The sequence below is a fragment of the Crocodylus porosus genome, unplaced genomic scaffold, assembly GCF_001723895.1.
Source record: "Crocodylus porosus isolate Cpor-Errol unplaced genomic scaffold, CroPor_comp1, whole genome shotgun sequence".
Taxonomy (NCBI): domain Eukaryota; kingdom Metazoa; phylum Chordata; order Crocodylia; family Crocodylidae; genus Crocodylus; species Crocodylus porosus.
The window spans coordinates 2,588,650-2,608,370 of record NW_017728944.1 but is presented as its reverse complement, the minus strand read 5'-3'; the positions used below and the strand labels follow the sequence as shown (position 1 = coordinate 2,608,370).

At 45.6% G+C, this 19,721-nt stretch overlaps 1 protein-coding gene across 1 annotated transcript; it reads right to left on the bottom strand.

Annotated features, from left to right (window-relative positions):
• Window positions 1–366: 366 nt before the first annotated feature.
• Window positions 367–19,718, bottom strand: CASC3 (cancer susceptibility candidate 3; the record flags this gene model as incomplete). Its single annotated transcript, XM_019550492.1, has 14 exons — window positions 367–2,217; window positions 3,628–3,704; window positions 3,858–3,980; window positions 5,431–5,645; window positions 6,624–6,722; window positions 8,001–8,115; window positions 8,365–8,429; window positions 11,407–12,104; window positions 12,566–12,742; window positions 13,277–13,428; window positions 13,534–13,692; window positions 15,644–15,681; window positions 16,857–16,884; window positions 19,668–19,718. Coding segments are annotated over 13 exons (1,956 nt in total), but the record flags the coding sequence as incomplete, so codon positions are not given.
• Between the last annotated feature and the right edge of the window lie 3 nt (window positions 19,719–19,721).

The window sequence follows — 19,721 nt, the reverse complement described above, 5'->3', positions numbered from 1 at the left end:
CCTTCCACGGCACTATGACAATCCCTTCTGTAACCCCTTGCTATAACACTGAACTGCAAGGCAGGTGGTGATTGTTTGCACTTCATTCTGGCAAGCTCTGTAATGCAGGTCACAAAGGTGCAAAGGCTCAACCTCTTAAAGGAGAAGATTGGGCCAGATCACCAAAAGTAACAAATATTCTGTGTGGAAGGGAAGTCAGAGGAGAGCTGGAGCTAATGGTAGGAAGAGGAGCTGTTTTTCCAGCAGTGCTATGAGATAAGTCCCCTCATGTTTTGGCCATGGTCAAAATCTTGGTTCTACCTGGCTAGTGACCCCATAGAACCTGCCCCTCTGCACCAGACAGGAAGAAAAGAGACACAGTACTAATTACTTCCTAAAACATTCTCATCTCCACCAAGTCATTACACTGTTGGTTACAAATGTGCACTCCTAAAGAACAGGAACAAAAATAAACAGAACAGAACAGCCATCACAGTGTTGTTAGGTCTAGAAGTTCAGTCACATGACCGATATGTTAAACGATACATTTTCAGCCTTAAGGCAGAGAAAACAGTTACATGTAAAACAGAAAAGGGTCTTTTGTTTTAAAATACCATTCAACTTATCTGAAATTAAGTACAAAAGATCAAGTTACAGACAGTAGGAAAAAAAAAGGGAGTAGGGGAGAAAGCCAGGCAGGCATAACAAGGTCTCAACCAGAAAGCAGGCAAGTAAGTGCCCAAAGCACTTGCCCCTCTCTCCCAGGTGGGAGTTTGCTGCCCAAGTATCTGCTTGCTCTAATATAGTAACGGTCTCACTTGTGTCATTTCTGGCACTTCTACATGCTGCCTCAGTCCATGGCTCAGGGAAAGCAGGCTGCAGTAGTAACCTCCACGCCAAGTTGCCCTAATGCAATTTGCAAATGGCTGAGAGGCTGATGCTGAGCTAAGCCCAGCTGCTATTGCGTGCCGACGTCCCTGCTGGATCTGTGCTGCAGAGAAGCAACAAATCACTGCAGCACAAAAAACACTGCGGTGCATGGCAAGCCAGCTGAGCTGGCCCAGCAACCGCAGTGCTGAGGTACCAATGGCTGTACAAGCTTGGCTCGAGAATCCTCAAGCAGGGTGCAAGACTGTGGGGGAGTTAGAGGATGCGCTCATGAAGAGCATTCCTCCCAGTGGATTGCAGTGTGCTCCAGGCTTACAAAGTGGACACGTTAAAACTGGCAAATCGCATCATCTTCTATGTATGCAGGAACACCACCCAAGTGCTGAGTGCAAACTATACGCTGGCTGAGCTTGTCTGGCCAGTTTCTCAGCACAAGGCTAAAGGGAGAGCAGCCTATAAGCGAGAAGATGGCTCTGGGGAAAGCCCAAGGGGTGCAGGGCTGCTTGTGAAAATCCACAAGGCAGAAGGATTTCCCTACCCCTATCCCTTCCCTACCCCATCTCTGGGATGCAAGGTGCAGCATGGGTAGGATCCAGCCCTGCCCTGATCCATGCTGCTTCCAAGTTGAGAGCTTGTACACACTTAGACGAGAGAAACTGCCCACAACACAATGACTGACAGGGCTTGCTCCAAAAACAAACCATGAGCTTCTAATTCAGTATAAAGTGAACAACCAGCACATTCCTGACAGACTCCTGACACTCAGCAGCCCTTTCTTGAACAGCTATGCTTAAACAATGATGGAAGTAAACTCATTAATATTGTGAAGAAAGAGAGAGAGAGAGAGAGAGAGAGGGGAAAACAAGTAGTAACTTATTAGGTAGCTCCTTGAGGCGGCGGTTACATTCCCAGCAATCTGGGCAAACAGAGATTACAATACCCAAAAGAAACAGATCAGCTTAAAAGAAAGGGCCAATTGGGAACTCAGAAGTCAGTGTAGCTGGACATCCAGCTGTGTAGTAAAAAGGGGAAGTGGCAAGAACTCATGAGCAATGACTGACCCTCATGTTCAATGACCTCCATGCCCCAGTAAAGGTGGTGGAAGAGAGCAGCAGCAGCAGCAAGAGATTTGTTTTGCAGGAGAGCACCAGGAAGTGAAGGGTGCCTGGGCCCCAACACAATACTGACATAGTGGGTGGCAGCCTGATGGCCTCACCTACACACAGGCAAAGGGGCCGTCTCCAAGGAGGAGCTTCCTGCTTGCTGGTGGTGCCAATTTTGGCGCTGGGACTTGCCAGGCAGACGTCCCTACGTATTGCTCCTTTCTTTTGATTTTTCACTTTTGCTGTCCTGGAGGGGGAAGACATGAAGAGTAGGGTTAGTGGGCTGCCTGTGCCAATCAAGTTCTGTGCATTGGGTACAGGGCTACCGCTGAGGTGGTTCAAAGAAACTCTCTCTGCACCAGGGTAGTGGAAAATGGCTACCAACCTCCTCCCGTCATCCCCTGCTGCAGCTCTGCCATCACAGTCAGCTGCTATTGTGCCCATTCTACTTCACAGGATCCCACTTTAAGCCACACTCTGTTTATGCAGTGGTAAAGTGACTAAGGGCCCTGACATGCGCATTTGCACTGCATCTGTTTTTCATGCCAATGAAAGTGACACCAATGTTGGTGTGGAAAGATGATCCCTTCTCCTAAGATAGCTGCAACAATAGCAGTATTACTATTCTTCACCACTTGGACCCAGTAATAACCTGCTTCCAGCAAGCAAATGGCTATCCCAGGACAGAAGCAGACACATGACACCAACAGCAGTGTAACTTCCAGGAGTCTAGTTTTCACCCAGATTTTTCCATGGATAACTCCTGGCCCAGGTCTAGCACAGCTCCACACTAGTGCAGCATTGTTGCTCGTCTGCTTCTGGTTTATGTTAGTATAATCATAATGTGTTACATTAGCATAAACCCTAGGTCATGGGGGACCTAGATTTTTCCAGTGCTACCGGACAATTCTAGGCCCTTTAAATGCACCTTACAAAGATGCATACTCTCATTGTACAGATGGGGAAAACAAGCACCCAGAGATAGTGACTTCCCATAGTCCCACAACAAGTGGCAATGCTAGGAATTGAACAGGTGTCTCAACTTCCCGTCCTTTACTCTAAAGCAGTGGAAGCCAAACTTCACAGCAGGGTACCATGAATTAGCCCCATAACCTCCCTGAAGTGCCACTCTAATGTTCTTCCGCTACATGATCTTCCGCTCTACTTCCTTCCCTGTGCTCCCTGCTTCTTGCCCTATCTGTCACTGTGCTCCCTGCTCCCACCCTTATCTGCAATATGCCACAAAGAAGGTGCCCTTGCCACTTGTGGCACCCATGCTGCAGGTTGGCCACCCCTTCTCTAAAGCATGTTGCCTTCCCACTGATAGAGGGGAAAGTGAAACAGCAGACACCCATGGTTTCAGGCATGCTGTGATTCAGGCTCACTATACTCCTGTGCAACAGAAGATATTTAAAAAAAAAAAAAAAAGGAAACCAGGATACATGCACACACCCCTCTACACACAATCCCTATCACCCAAGCAGAGAGATGATGAAAACCATTTCTCTGTATGAACTTTTAAATTTGCCCCTTTAACTTTTACATTGCTGAGGCTTCAGCAAGAGAAAAATCACGATTTCCTACATCAGATGCCTTTCCTACATCAGGTGTCTTTTTCTAAACAAAGAAAGGAAATAAGAGTCAACTTTGGACTTACTTTTTACGTGGGTTTAGATTTAAAGTATTTAGAAACTCAAATTAACTGGAGCCCTGCTTACAACCTGCAACGAGAAGCTGGAGTTTGGGACATGTCAAAAGATTAGGCAAGTTAAGATTTCCTCAAAACACAACACATTTTTTTGTGTGGGGAGGGGGGAACAGAACTCTCACACAAAGGTAAAATGTCACACAGTCTCACACAGCAAAGCAAGGCCGAGGGAACAGTACCTCAGGGGGTGGGGGCTTGATGGTCACAGGCTGTGATGTTCTTCGCGGTGGAGAAGGTTTTGGCTGTACCTGCTGCTGGACAGTGTTGTAGTAGGTAACCCCTCCATATACTTGGGACTGGGCCTGGATTCCCCAAAGGACAGAAAGATCAGTTCTGTTAATGGGACACATCTACTGCACCTATTCAGATAGCATTAGCCATTTTGCCTGGCCTTCTTTAGGCTGTAAAACTACCTGTAAAATAAAATTATGTTTAAAGCCAAAGAGGAGGAGAACCACCCCACACAACAGCCACAGTTTTAATGTGCTTTGTACGATGAACTCAGTTGCTAAGCTGACTGGCTTCTGCAAATACTTGAGGAAGTGTTACCTAAAAGGCTGCATCTCACTGCAGTAATTTTGCCAAGGCAACTCTGGTAGCATCCAACAATGATGGTAAGTAGTCATCTGATTATATCAACCTATAGTTACACTAGCTAGATTCATAGACCTTAGTTGTTTCACATGGGTCATTAATGTCCTTCAGGGTTTTCCATAGCCCACGCGTTTCCCCTTTAACTTTTGTTTTGTGCACACAAGGTGGCTGATAATTCCTCATGAAACCACTGTTTCCAGGTGTCTTGGAGTGCAAAACTTGCTCCCAAGGATGGACTAACAATAAAATCAAATTCTTCTGCCTTCACCCAGATACCAAATGTCAAAACACACCCAGACTGGGCTAAGAACCTGCACCTCTTTTATCTTGCCATGGAGTGTCACCCTTGTGCCATTTACAAGCCAGACTCAGTGATGGCAGGTCCTGTCTTGCCACAGCTTGTCATTACTATAAGATGTCCTGGGAAATCTCTAGGGCTCCCTGTGGGACAGGACCTCAAAGCTAACAGGTATCATGGATGCAGGATTTCAAGGGTGGCCATATGGATGTGGTAGTTAAAGGAAAACAACCTGTTTGGCTCATGGCCATTTAGGCACAAACATTTAACGCTATTTATGGACTCTAATGTGACAAAAATTTACTTGGTCTGTAAATGGCCTGAGAGCTGCCATCTTGCTGTGGAGTGGGTTCCCACGCTGCCAAGGCCACAAAAGGTACCACCAGCAGCCAGCCTGCATTCAGCCTACCACCTTGGTTTAACAACAGAAAGGCAGTACATTCAGCAAACTCAGAATCCTGCTGTAGTTGGCTTAGTTTGGATCAGGACGAGATCTGCCCGTGTAAAGAGCTTCTAGTCAAACTCACTCTTGCTTCTTCCCTTGCTTTAGTACATAACCTAAGTACTGGAGTTGCATTAGACAGGTAGTAGATGCATAAAATTCAAATTCCAGTCCCAGCAAGTGCAAGTCAGAGAGATCAGATCAGTCTTCTTTTGTTACGCAAACTGAATAGAAAACAAAGTAGAAGAAGGACTTCTGGGTGTCTGAGTTGTGTGCTACATAGAAAACAATTCCTACACCTGGGAAAAAGCAGGAATTATACCATGTATGACAGACAGACCCACCCAGCATAAAATCCCAATGCTTTGTTTTACAAACTCCTATTCAAGGTAACTTAATGATACTGGAGCCATCTTACCTGGGTGTTGGGATACAGATGGGGAGGAGGTGGTGGCGGGAGTGCTCCTGGGGGGTAGGGGTAGCTAGGATTCCCAAAATTCATGACCCCAGGAGGGGAGAAATAGGTGGGTGCAAGTAGCTGCTGTGGTGGGGGTTGCCCAGGAGGCATGGAGACAGGTGGAGGGTATAAGCCAGGGTTCCCCATAGGTGCTGGCGTCTGATGTGGATGTAAACCTAGAAATGAAAATCCACATGTAAGGACATCACATACCAGAAAAAGGCTGGGAACTTTCAGATGCAAAAACAGACCCACACCTCTGGCCTGGTGCCACTCCCACCTTCATCACTTTAACACAAAGTGCTGATAGCAAATGGGGAGGGTGTTTTGCTAAAAATGTTCCCATTTTCAAAAGACATTACAATTAAATACTGACTTGCCCTGAATGTAAGCCTTGCTCATTGTACAGATGGGAAAAACAGGCAGAGAGATTAAACGACCTGCCTACAGCCAAAAAGAAAGTATGCATCAGATCTAAAGTAAAACTTCAAGAGCTCTTGGCTCCCAAGCATCAGCTTAGATTGGACCTTTGTCAAATGTACAACAGAGTCGGTATAGAACCTGGATCATCTGTATCAGGTGGTTCACAGCCTGCTTGTTTGCAACAAATTGCTAAATTAATTAAATTGCTAATGGTGAGCCATTCAGCTCTTTGTTATGAGTTTTACTTTTAAGGGGCACCACTTCTCCATTGATCGTGAGCTCACCAGTAGTCCTATGCAGTCAATCAGAGAAGCAGAACCCTGTGAACTAAAATTCGCAGCCAACAGCTGGAACACTTTAGTGGTCCTATACATCTGTGTGCTGGAGCTCTTTATACCCAGTTTTTTTGCAAACTCTTATCTTGGGAGGGAGAGTAAGGAACCTAACCCCACCAAGTATGCAGCCTCTACTGCATAAATCAGGGTCGGGCAATTATTTTAGATGGAGGGCCACTTACTGAATTTTGGCAAGCCATTGAGGGCCGCATGACAGGCAGCCAGGAGCAGATAAATATTAATTTTTTTTTAATTTCTCAGGGGCCCCATGGATCAGATAGAATGGCCTGGTGGGCCACAGCTAGCCCACAGGCCGCATTTTGCCCACCCCTGGCATAAATGTTTTCATAACAAGTTTACTTGTGAGGACAGGAAGTTGGGACCTAGAGGTTTTACCTGGATGGGGGAGATGCATTTCGGGCTGTACAATCATGCCCTGGGGGGGCAATGGGGCAGGGTTCTCGCTGTGGGTATAGATTGGTCCCTGGAATTGTACTGCAAGAGAAGATAGTTTGAAAAGAAAAAGGTTGGTTAGCTTATTCTACTGCAATGAGAGTCATCTTGATTACAGAGGTCAAGTTACTGTCCTATCATCTGGACAAAGTTGCACAAGTTATGCAGGAATACATATCCCAAGAAAGCATGTGCCAATGGAAGCTCATGCCCTCAATCATTCCCGCAGAGGAAGAGTTGGCCACTATTTCCTAACTGCATAGGAACACACTAAACTTACACTTCCTTGTCTAAAGTCCAAAACACTGAGATTGGTGACATTTCAGGACGGGGAGGAGGTTTAAAATCAAAGCTGCTACCGCTTCTTGCAAGTTTGTTTCCCAGTTCTTGTGATAAACAGGAGCAGCAGGCAACCTCTACAAACCATAGTTCAGAACCAAGCTCATCTGATGTGGGCCAGGTGGCTTCAGCAGTACCTCAGCAGCAAGGGGCTTGCCCTGCACCCCTGTGCCTGGGTCAAGCATCTAGGACCATTGCTTGTGCCATCTCCTCATCCCCCATTTCCCAGCAAAGTGCAAATGCAGCTTGCAGGTACACTGCTGTCACTTCCCCCTGAGCCTCTGCTCCACCCTCACGCTTTAGAGCTGCCCAGGCCTGGCATAGGTCCCCAAGGGCTGAAAGCTGTGCCCAAGCTGTAGCCAGGGGAAGGGCAGGGGGTACTGAGGGCACTTGTAGTGGCATGGGTATAGCTCCAGCATGGCACTTGTAGTGGCATGGGTATAGCTCCCTCTATCTCCACAGGTAGGACCCAGGAACTCTACAAGCGATATGTTACCAGCCCCTGATCTACAGCAATGCTTGCCTGCAGCAGGCTGCAGAAGGTAGAAGGGAACACCAAATAAATACAGGCTGGAAATCAGAAGGTAGTTACTGCTGATAGCAGGACACTAGACCTGGTGATGAAGCAGGATGCCCCTTCCAGTCCCTGTGGTCCATGCTTTACATAGAAGTAGTGTAGAGTTTAAACATGTTGGCGATATGTAAGAATGTTTTCAAGAAAAGCCTTTTATACTAAGTTTTGAAATTTTAACCATCTATAAATTGGATCTAATTCTTGCTGTCTGCATCCCTTTCTAAATGAGAAAGTTCAAGTAAAGGTGAAAGACTCAATTTACAGTTCCATGAGAACACTACACACTTGCATTTCCTGGAAAGACAGCAGCTTCTTCAGTAGCAAGAGAGATCCCACCACCCTCCCGCCTATTTCCGAGCAAGCTGAACAGGTAAAGTAAAGGGACTTGAGCCACTGGGAACACTCACGTGGATCATAATAGTGCCCTTCCATAATGCTGATGTGCATGGGGGGTGCAGGCTCTGGAACTGGGGGTCTCTGACGCTGGGATGAATAACGCTTTGCACGACTCCCCTGCACTGCCTGAAAGAGTCCAAAAGACATTGGTGATATTCAGAGTGCTAGAAAGAAATCCTTCTCTTGGCTTTTAGTCTCCTACCCAATCTTCCTGGCTAAGCGGTAAAATGGTGAACACTTCTATGCATGTAAAAAGCTAAATGCTGAAGTGCTCCAGGCAGGCTGTAATCATTAAACACAGAACCCAATAGATGCCTGGATTTTAAGTTGCTCAAAATAAAAAATGTGCAGAGTACACAAGATTCTCTCCTTTACCATTTCCTCCATCCTGTTAAACTGAGGTGGTGGTCCAGTCCCCATGTGCATATGATTAGGAATACCTAAAGAAAGAGAAACAGAGGTTACTATGGCTTCTTCTTGTTTTTGACAACTAACAAGCTCACATGTCAAAAGCATAGCTACAAGTAATCTTCCCACTTCTAGCAAATTCTGCTACAGAAAATGTCAGTGTTTTGGATTAGTTACTGTATTGTGATGGGCTGACATGCTGCTTGCAGAGAGCAGTGACAATGGATCCATTACAAGGAGCACTGATAAGGAAAACCATTTTTAAACCTACACATCATACACTGGACAAGATAATGTTTGCAAACTGTCAGGACAAATTAAAAAACACATCTTAAACACCAAAGGATCATTTCTACTGTTGTTAGAAATGTAGCTTACAGAAATTCTGGAATGCAACTTCTTACATAATCTGTGCAAAACAGACCAAGTCTGCAAGGTCCCTCCAATGCATCAAAACTTCAACTCCTGCTCCCAAATCTAAGCTCCAACTGTGCTGGAACAGGAATAGGACAGGGCCAAGTTTGGCATTATATTAAGCAGTGCCCATGTGGAGCCTTGCAACTCCAGCTGAACACAACAACAAAGCAAAACCTTCATCATAGCACTTCACATCAGTTTTCATGGTCAATTGGCAAAGGTTATACTCTATATTTAAAACCTCACTGCCAGACACTTAAGGAGGGAGTAAGCTATGTAAATCCTGGATTGGGGAGGGTTTACATTATAAAGTGTGCCTATACATGAGTGTATGTGTAAACGGTGTGGGGAGGGGAGGGGGGGATTGTATGGAATGACTGTCCAGAATCCCTTCACCTAATCAAACTTCTGCTGTCTCCACTGGGAAAAGGAGAGAAGCAACACCAAGGTAACGGACACCCGCTACTGATGAGAAAAGAGCTACTGAAACGTGCACAGGCCTTACTGCCCACGTGGTACTCCCACACACCCATTCGCAGCCTAGACAGGATCTCATGGAAAATTCAGTATATAAGCTTTTCAAGAAAGAGACTGTTGCCTTATTTTTTGCTGCAGTGCGTGCACACACACACACAGCTAATATATTAAAAGATAAACTTGACAGACATCAGCAGGGTTAGTGTTTTTGTTCTGAGAATGTTCAAAATCCAATTTTACTAGCATATAAGAAGTCAGTTCTCTTGACCCTATGATTCAGACTATGGCTCTTCTACATAAGAAAGGTTTTATCAGTCTCACTAGTGTAATTATATTGGCATATCTTACCTGACATAGGGTACCAACAAATGTATTACACATTACCAGTTGTTCTGCAGTAATTGTGCATGTGAATGACCTTATCCCATGGTAAGTCAAAGGTAGTACAGCGCATTTTAGCTCTCAGTAAAAAATGGACAAAGCTACTGCAGCTTGGTTTTCACCTTCCATGGGATAAGAGTGGGCACATGAGCAGTTACTGTCCTGTCATAAATCTTCATCCCTTTTTAACTCACGGTAATATCTATGCATGTTATTACTTAAATCCTGCCAGATTCTACTTCAGAGAACAGGAGAAACAATCTATACCACAAGGCCCAACACAAAAGGTGCAGGATTTGCTATTCCTCAGCAGGCTCCACTACAGTCCAGCAGCAGCCAAATCTTGGTTGCTAAGTAGGCTCCATGTAGTTGATTGTGCAATGCTGCTGATAAAAGGAGGAAATTTCCTTCCTCCCCTCAGCAGGTTATTTATGTCCTACAGCAGGAGTTGGGATTATCCTGATTATGTTAGTTTACAAACATAGTTCAGCACTATTATTAGTCAAGACGTTCATTACCCCTGCCCTTCCCCTAAGCCCAGCCCCCACAGCCGACTCTCCTGATGCAGCAGTGAATGCCACAGGTTAATTGCACACTGCACAAAGAAGTTCCTGTTTGTCTGGCTAGACAGGGGAAGAGGGAATGATAGGTTCTCTCTAAAGACTAAATCCTTCCTAGTCCTCAGTTACCTGACTTATTACTTGCTGTTTCTTTCTAGGTTCAGTAACTTCCCAGGAAAAACAAAAAACAATCTTTGTTATACAAAAATCCTACCTAATCCTCTCTAGTCATCTGCACTACCCTTTCAAGGACTACAGTGATGTTCACTAACCCAGTGTGCCGCAGAACAAAAGTGTGCCATCAGAAATGAACAGGTGTGCTGTACAATTTTGCCATGGCAATGAGCTACAACAGGATGGGGAATACCTTAACAGGTGTGCTGCAGAAAGTTTTTATTAAGGCAAATGTGCCTGTGGCTGGAAAAGGTTGGGAAACACTGCACTACACAACTAAAACAAGAATATAGATTTCTCAAAGAAAACAGTGCCACTGCTCAGCAGCTCAACAATTCCCTATCTTGTTTGCTTAATGAACTCAAGTGAAGCATGATCTTAACAGCTGCTGCGTGTTGAACGGATCACCTGGTATGACCCTTTCTTCCTTCCACACAATACTGCAAATTCAGGACTCAGCAGCTCATACAACAGGTGAGATTTGTGGTGACAAATATTAATTTTACACATTAGCTTTCCCCCATCAGATTGTCCACTTAGTCTCCATCTGTTTGGAGTTTTTCATAGCCCTTCCACTATTAACCTAAGTGACTCCACACCATCTGCAAACAAGAGAGCATCTATACAAGCACCAGAGAAATGAAGCCTTTACGGGGGAGGCCAGCAAACAGGAAGTTGTGGGGAGATGCATACCAAATTCTTATTCTTATGTCAGGGCACAGGACCCACTACCAAAGGACAGCAGAGAGACTGGGATTGCAAATGGCCTCCAAAAGACTGCACATGATATTAAAATTGTGTGGAACTCACCAGGCCCTTCAGAGTAGATTACACTAAGATTTAAACCCACAACTGCAGTCAGTCAAGGTGGTCTAAAGCTGCTGTGTAGACATTTAAGCTATGCCTCTAGCTCTGATTAGCTACCATACCCTTTTACAATTAAACTGAACTTGACTGGGAAAAAGTATCAAAGCAAAACTAACAGATGGCGAGCACTTACTCCTAAGTTCCCGAGGCTGTATAAACTGAGGCTGCCCTGGGGTCCAGTTCTGCTCAGTTAGATTCAACTGTGTCATTTCTTGTTCAAGTCCATCCATGCTGGATTCTACTGGGGTCTCCCAGCTTCCGGTCTTTGCTGGTGGTGGGGGTGTCTCTACCTGCACGGGTTTTGGAGACACAGGCATCAGCCCCTCTGGGGGTGGTACTTCATCAGCCAGCTTTCCTGTCTCTCCAGCTTTATTTCTGGTCCTCCTTGCCCGAGAATAAGACTTCTTTTCAATGGGTCTATCTGGGGGTAGCTGGACAGCATCTGTTGTTGTGGTCTGGCTTTCCAAAACAATCTCCTCCTTCTTAACAGGGCTGTTGTGGACAGTTGCAACCTCAGCCTCGGGTGAAGGGTCTCTTGCTGGGGCTTGTTCCACACGCTTTGACCGGTAGCTGCTTTCATGTTTAGCCTGCTCACTGTTTCGAGAGTGATGCTGGCCATTTGCTTCTGCAGCTCGATAGCTAGGGCGATTCTCTTTGTAGCCACCTGCCCTTGGATAGGTCCTGGGTGGGGGCATCCTCCCTGTGCCTGCAGAACTCCGGCTGATGAATGTTCGTGGCGGTGCTGAGGTATTGTCAGAGCCCTGGTACCTTGGAGGCTTGTTTTGCCTCTCATGGGACCAATTTGGCTCTCGCTGTGGAGGGCTCCCAAACCTTAAGGGCAAAGAATTCAAAGGATCAGCAATAGGTCTCTACACCACATCCCTTAGAGATCCATTACCACCACCTAGGTTACCTTTCTGGTTTCAAGAAGAAAGCCCCTCCCCCTACACACCGCAGCACCATTACCTAAAGACAATGCACTAAAATAACATTCATTACTGCATCATTCTGGTGGCAGATTCCTCCAGGGTCCAACACTTCTGCTCCCAAATATTAAGAGGCTATAGTGCCAAAGTATTTGCCACCCTGAGACCCAGCATCCAGACTGTGATGGCCAGGACCCTGGTCCTCAACACAAGGTTTCAAGGAGAAGGACCCCACATACCCATCATTGTTTTAAGTCAACATGCCTTCCCAGTTGGATGTTGAACACCTATGGCCTTGGGGAGGGGAGCTGAAGTTTGTACACAAGGCATATTTGGGTTGGACTCCCTGGAGCTCTGGATGCTCACCTGGGCTTTCGCATCCTCCTTGGCTTGATGTCATCTGGGTTGTGAGCAGACCTGATGTCATAGCCGTAGAGTGCTATCAGCTCCTGCCTGGTCTTTGGAGCTTGCTCATCTTCCCGGAATTTGTCATGTTCCCAGCGGCCCTCATCTTTCCATAATTTTCTCTGGCGACCTTTAGGCCTGGAACAGCAGAACAGAGAGAACTAGCAGGTCTTTGCAGTGCCAAGCATATAGAGTAGGGGGAACAGCAAGGCAGCTCCAAAGAACACAGACTGCAAATTAAGGCTGCTTGCTTCTAGGAAGGGATGTGCATGGGAGGCTGCATAGTAACTGCTCCCTCTTCCTCCATGCCAACACCCATCCAGGACTTCTAAAAGCTCTAACAGTCTCTTGCCCCCCCAGTCCAGGTAAGTCAGCCATCTTCCTAAGGGAAAACTATTACTATTGCTCCTTTGTATCAGCAAGAAGGGCTACAGTTTAGTGGTATAAGGCTCAGCATATATTTCTGTAGCATCATCAGTCCCTTATGCCTAAAGAACACCTGGAACCTGACATAACATTTACTGCCAGCCAAAGGGCCAGCATAGGGCTACAACCTCCCTGTCTTACAAAATTTCCCAAACATTTAACACAGAAGCAAAAGCTGTTGCACTTTATATGGTGGCTTGGGTTTGCCTCTCTTTCCAGGGAAAGCTTTAAACAATTATTACACACCTCACTTCCTCTTCCTGGGTCTGTCCTCGGAGATCATGCTCAAAGAACAGCCCTTTGCGAGGGATGTAAGCTGGATTCTTCCGATCCTCGTCATCATCCAGGTGCTTGGGGACCTTTTTCCCAACTTTATTCTCAATCGGTTCAGTGCTCTCCTATCAAAATGAGAGCTCTTTACACTGCAGTCCCACTTCCATGTAAAGCCAGCCGTGACCCTCCTTCCCACCCCAGAAACCATACAGCACACATTGAAAATCTACCTGCCCATCCCCGCTTTGTCTCTCGCCAGTCACAGTGCCTTTGGAATCGGGTTTCTCTTCCCCTTTCTCTGCTTTTGCAGTGGACTCACTAGAATCATTGCCGTCCTGCTTCAGTTCCACTTTCGAGCTTTCCTCCTCACTGTAATCCTCTTCCTCAGCCTACAACAAACCTCCAATCATTGAGATAAGACAACGCATGGGCTTGGCAGACTCCCCAGTAAATTACAGCAGATAGTCCTACACCTGGAGTCAGGACCCATTCAGCACCTTTTTCTGTTTTTAATGACAGCAGACTTTCATAACTGAACCAACCCCAAGGCATGGGGTTGGACTAGATAGTTGTACAAGGTCCCTTCCAACCTATTGCTACAAAAGGAACAAAGACTAGACTAACACCTTTCTCTCTGCATATCAAAAGAAGTATTACATCACTGAATTTAAGTCTCTGGAACACAAAGTAAGTGCCAAAAAAACCCACATGCAAGCAGAGCCTCTAATCTCGTTTCAGGGGAGCAACCTGTACAGCACCACAGAATAATCTAGTAAGTGAGGTGGTTCCTACCAAAGGGCTCCGTTCCTCACATGGACCATCCCACCTTTCCTCACCAATGGCCACTTTAGTAGGGCCGTGTTTTCAAGTTTCGTGGAGCTACTTGGCTGACTCACTCCAAGCACTCTGCTCACAAGAATCTGACCTCATTTCACCCTCCAAGAGACTGCAAGTCTTGCACAGATTAGAACTAACACTAAAAATAGCCCTGCACGATTAACAAAAAGACTCTTCTGTTTTTCTCTTTCAGTGCTGTCTGTTTACATGTCAAACGCTGGCTCCTTTTGTTTATGTTTGGGAAAACACAGACTTTGCATTATTTTTAGGTACAGTAGAAGAACGGTACCATAGAGGAGTGCCAAGCTATGTGAGTAGCACTGCTGAAAGTCAAACAAATGCTCTTCTGTTTTGGTACGCAGTGGGGACAACACATTTATGTGCGCATGTTGGAAGGGTAAGAACAATTGTCTTGGGCTATCCTTATGGAGTCTATAAAAATCCTACATGTAACTGGGTAGAGTAAGATCAGAGAGGGCATTCTAAGATGAGAGGGGAAGCTGATTTTAGATCCCCCTCGCCCTCCACACTCTGACTTTATACACTGGGATCCAGATCCTGATTGTTCTGTGGACACTAATACATGAATGTAATGATATCTTCCACTGGCTTCACCACTGTCACTTTTCTACGGCCCATCTCTCCTCTTCATCCACACTGCATTTGTTTTAAAATAACTGATTTTCATGAGAAAGATTTCTATGAACTCTGAAGCACTTGCTAACACCTCGGTAAAGAGGGGAAGTGCATTAGCAAATAGAACTGCAGACATCACAGCTCCTGGTAAGCTTCCTTCAGTGTCTAATGTGCAATTTGGGCTCAGTGAATACATCTAAGCCTGAGTGAGCGATCTGCAAAAAACACACCTAACAGTTTTGATGCCAGAGAGGTCTCTTTGACATCTACAGATATTTTGTCAATAAAGTTACTTAAACACCTAACACCCTGCTACTGCATGAACTAAGAAGCACTGCCACTGAGTCTCACATTTCAGCACCCAAACTGGTTTGGAATTCACAAACTAGACAATCCTACGTCTAAGTCTCCTGAGGGTCTTGGGTCTGGTATGAATGCTCAAACCACACCTAATAAACACTGACATACTCAGTTCAGCATAAGGTATAGCTGCTGCAGCACTGCATTCAAAAGTGCAGGCAGAGGAGTGAGTAGCAGTGCCCATTTATAACCGGCTAAATTCAGGAGTTCTTAGCAAGGAAACAAGAGGCTTGGATTCTAGGCCCTCCTCAATGTGAGGGGCTCAGACCCACAGCAAGTGACCTTAACCAGCCTAAACCACCATGTAGCAAAAGATGCAATATGCATAAGAGCAGAAAGAGACAGAAAAACAAGTTGGAACTGACTACAGTCCAGCAAAGATACTCCCCTGGGAGGGGGAGTCTTGGACTCTGGTGCCTGCTGCTCCAATGACTACTTATTTTTCATCAAAGTGTCACTGGATAAACATTTTAACATTTAAAATGTTAGAATAAATAATCCACTCACCTCTGAGTCCTCTGCACTTTCATAGTCTGAGAGAACAGCTACAGGAGAGAAAACAGAAGTTTGGCATTAAAGCTGTCAGCTAATGACACACTCTGCAGGAAAGAGTCATTTTGGAGCTGGGACACTTAGAAAAGTCAGGTGTCCACTGTATACACACATTAAGCAGTCAAACCATGAAAATCATGCAACTGGCCCTTATACCATCTCCCAGCTGAAGGCATAAGCCATCATCATAAACTGCAACCAAGTAGCAAGATCAGCTTTAAAAATCCCTTCTGCAAGATATATTTGCCCACTGCTGTTATATCAGCATCTTAAATGTTGCCTTATAACTGAAACATTTTTGGATGCAAGGTATCTTTCAATCAACTTAAAACACCTCTCAGAAAATGCCAGTTCTCAGTTTTCACTCATTTTCAGAGTGCAGAAAAATAATGATAAGCAATTCTTCTGTTTTGAGTTCCTTGCAAAGACCACAATAGGGCAGAATGTTTTTAATGCTATGGATTCCTCTTTGAAGTCTCTGGGTTTACCTTGTAAATTATGTTTGCAGGTCTAACAGTGCATAAACTGCATTGCACCTGGCAGCACCCTTGAAAGATGTCAAGGCATCCAAGGGTGCCACAGCGCCCTGGTTGAGAATGATTGCACGGGTAGGGGGGGCCTCTCTTTTCCCATAAATTAATTTTCTCTGTGCCTTGGCAGTAACATGGTGCAGTGTCCATATACTCATTCCCTCTGTGTAGGCAGCTCATTCTCCAGATCCAAGGGGACCTCTCCCATGATGACAGGACAGTGAGTTCACGGATCCACGCACAGCTTCCCCTCAGACTCACCGGGCACAAGCAGGGGAACACATCCAGTGGTTATTACTTCTGTACAGCTCAAGAGCACTCCTGTCAGTCTGCCAATGTCTAAGACAACCAGGAAATCACTGATGCAAAAAAACACTGGTCTATGAGTAATCTTAGAATCAAGATATAAACCTCTAAAACTAAAGGGCTTGAGTGACTTTTCCCAGAAGGCAGACACTGAAAAGAAGAGCACAGCAATAGGACCTAGCAAGCCTGGTCACCATGTTAATCTTGACTTACTGCAGGAGACACAAAGACAACAAGCCTTTAAGAATGGCTTATTTTTTAAAAATTAATACATCCTATACTTTCCTTTTTCCCCTCCCTGCCCTCCCAGATCAAAGACACTCGTTACTCACCATCTCCTTCGATGCCATCTTCACTTTCCTATCAACAAAGGGGGAGACAAACAAACACATTATTTGGAATATCATAACTGTGGGAACTAGTTGCAGTCTTGCTTATTGGACATGATGCTGCAAGACATCTAGATAAATATCCAGCTAGTGGTAGAGAGAAACTTGTGCTCATGGGACAGGTCAGCACCTTCAAAAAGGGAGGCATAAGAAAGGTATACAGAAAGCTAAATTCAGATCACTAAGAAAAACATACAAATTTATGACTGCACAAACACTTACAACACCGAGGGAGCTTCAACACCCCAATGCACTAGAAAAAATTCTGTAAAGAGGGGTTTGCCTCTATAGACAGAAAGGATGGACTCCCTTAATCAATACAGAATCCAGACTGCTTGTTCAGAAAATCATACAGAGGATTATTTAAAAACTGGGAGCTGGGGAAAAGCCAACTGGTACAGAGAAGCATGCAGCTGAGAGACACCTCTGCTGCAGAGGTCAATAATAGAAGTGTAACTTTGCATCTAGCATAGGAGGGGACAGAACTGGAGAAATTCAGACCGGAGTGCAGGGAAGAAAGAGTATCAGACTATATAGTTAAATAAAAATAGGTTTGTACTGAAAATAAAAACTGCCTGCATACTGAAGTAAAAACCAGGCAAATCAGCAGCCCTGACAACAGAAGAGATACTTGAAACAAGAACTATTGAAATGCGGTGAACTAGCAAAGTGAAGTGGAGCATTGTAGTACAAGGCACTCAGTTACACAGGAAGGACAGTTGGCCTGGAGAGGTTGGAGCATAGCACCATCCCAAAGGAGCCCATCATTCTACTGGAAAATGGGAAGAGAAGCACAAGCCCAACCCCTACCAATTATACCACTGGCCTCAGCCAGGAAAAGATACCACAATCACAAATAAGAAATAGCAAGTGTGTCAAAAGCAAGAAGCCAGAAGAACTAGCAGATCCACTGAAAGCTTGATAAAGGCAGAAGAGGTGTTTCTAGCTAAGCCTTGTGGCCCCCAAAAACTATCAAACAATTTGGGATTCATGGAGCTGACAGGGGCTTTGAAGTCACAAGATTTAATTTCAACGCTGTTTTGTTTGGCATTGATTTCTGACCAAATCAATCCCACCAGTCCCAATTGTTTCACAACTTTTAAGTCATGAATTAAGGGTTAAGCAATATATTTAGTATCTGATCTATTCTCAATGGTCTGATGAAGAGTTACTTATTGCAGAATGTTAAAACAGCAGTAACCTAATCAAGCTGAAGTTATTAAATTAGAAGGCCAGCCCCAGGCCACCTCTTAGGCAACTTGGACATACAGATTCTGTTGCCACAGCAGCAAGGGTGTGACTAAAAAAGGATCATATGTAGCTCTATTTTCTAGTTAGCCCAATAATTACTTCGACTGTAATCTGCTATAATGGAGACATGGAAAAAGGGTCACTGGGCTCCTATGCCCTGTTAGTTCCTCCCTGCCTGTTTCATAACCAGGTTTTAGTCATTTCTTTGGTGCCTGCAGACAGTCTGGAGCACACCACATCAAATGCTAGATACAAATCTTAAGCTAAAAACACTTTGGGTTTCCCCTGGAACAAAGCCTTTTACTCTGATATCCTATAAGACCATCATTCCACCCTAAGTACCTGTGAATAATTGAGGTATTATTTTTTCCTGAGGTCAACTGGGGCTAATTGAGTTAATCACCATTCAAACCATACATCAATTTAATCCGGGACTGATTGGCCTGAGATCTGACTCACCTCAAAACAGAGGTGGAACAATGATTTAATTTGAATAAGCCACACACTGTTCTGGAGCAAACTATTAATCTGGATATTTTCCAGGTACATATTCATGGTAATAAAAAAGTAAGGCTGGAAGGGATCGCCAGAGGTCATTTAGTCCAGCGGTTCTCAACCTTCTTTGCACCAGGACTGATTTGTAAAAATCGATGGCCAGTCCTGACCCAGTGCCCCTCACTCCGTACCCACTGCCTCCTACCACACAATACGTGGGGCATGGAGGACCCCAAGCAGCCCAGACCTCTGCCAGCCTGCAAGGGAAAAGTCACTGTTTCCCATGTTTTTCTCCTTTAAAGGAGAGTCTTTTTTTGCATTTTGTTTGAGAAATGCTGATCTCTTCTCACACCCTGCCTGAGGCAGGATCACCCCCATCCAAACCATCATCGAAACCCTGCATGAGACCCAGGGTGCAACACTGGAAAAAAAAAAACCCTGCATGAAGGAAGCATCCAACAACCAGCACAGCACTTAACCGAAAGTTGCAATCTTTATAAATACCCAGATGGGTAAATGGAATCTATACATAAAGTGATAACACCAAACAACCGCTAATGGATCTGCACATTGATAGCTGATGCCAAACCGAGGAAGAGAAGACACCAACCTGGGTAGACAAAGCCTTAGCTGGGGCTGGTCCCGCTTTGAGCAGGGGGCTGGACTAGATGCCCCCCAGAGTCCCTTCCAGCCTAAGTTTTCTACGGCTCAATGCCAAGGGGCTTGTCTGCAGAGGGCTGGGGTCTGCTGCAAAATAAACCTGCTCAACTCAAGAGAGGTAAAGGAGGAGAGGACACCTCTTTCCGTGAAACAATGAGGGCTGATTCGAGCTCGCTGTTGGCTAGCGGGGACATCCAGGCCTGGTCTGGGCCCCCTGCCCATGTGGAGGTCGGTTCTGGCACCATTAGCCCGGGGCCCCCCACGTCTGCGGCGATACCCTGCTCGGCTCAGCACCCCCGACAGCTCCAAGTCCCCCCGCGGTGACCCCCGCACCCCCGCTTCACTCACACACTCGGACTCGGGCGGGCTGTTGGCGGCGCCGGCCGCGCTGTCGGCCCCCCG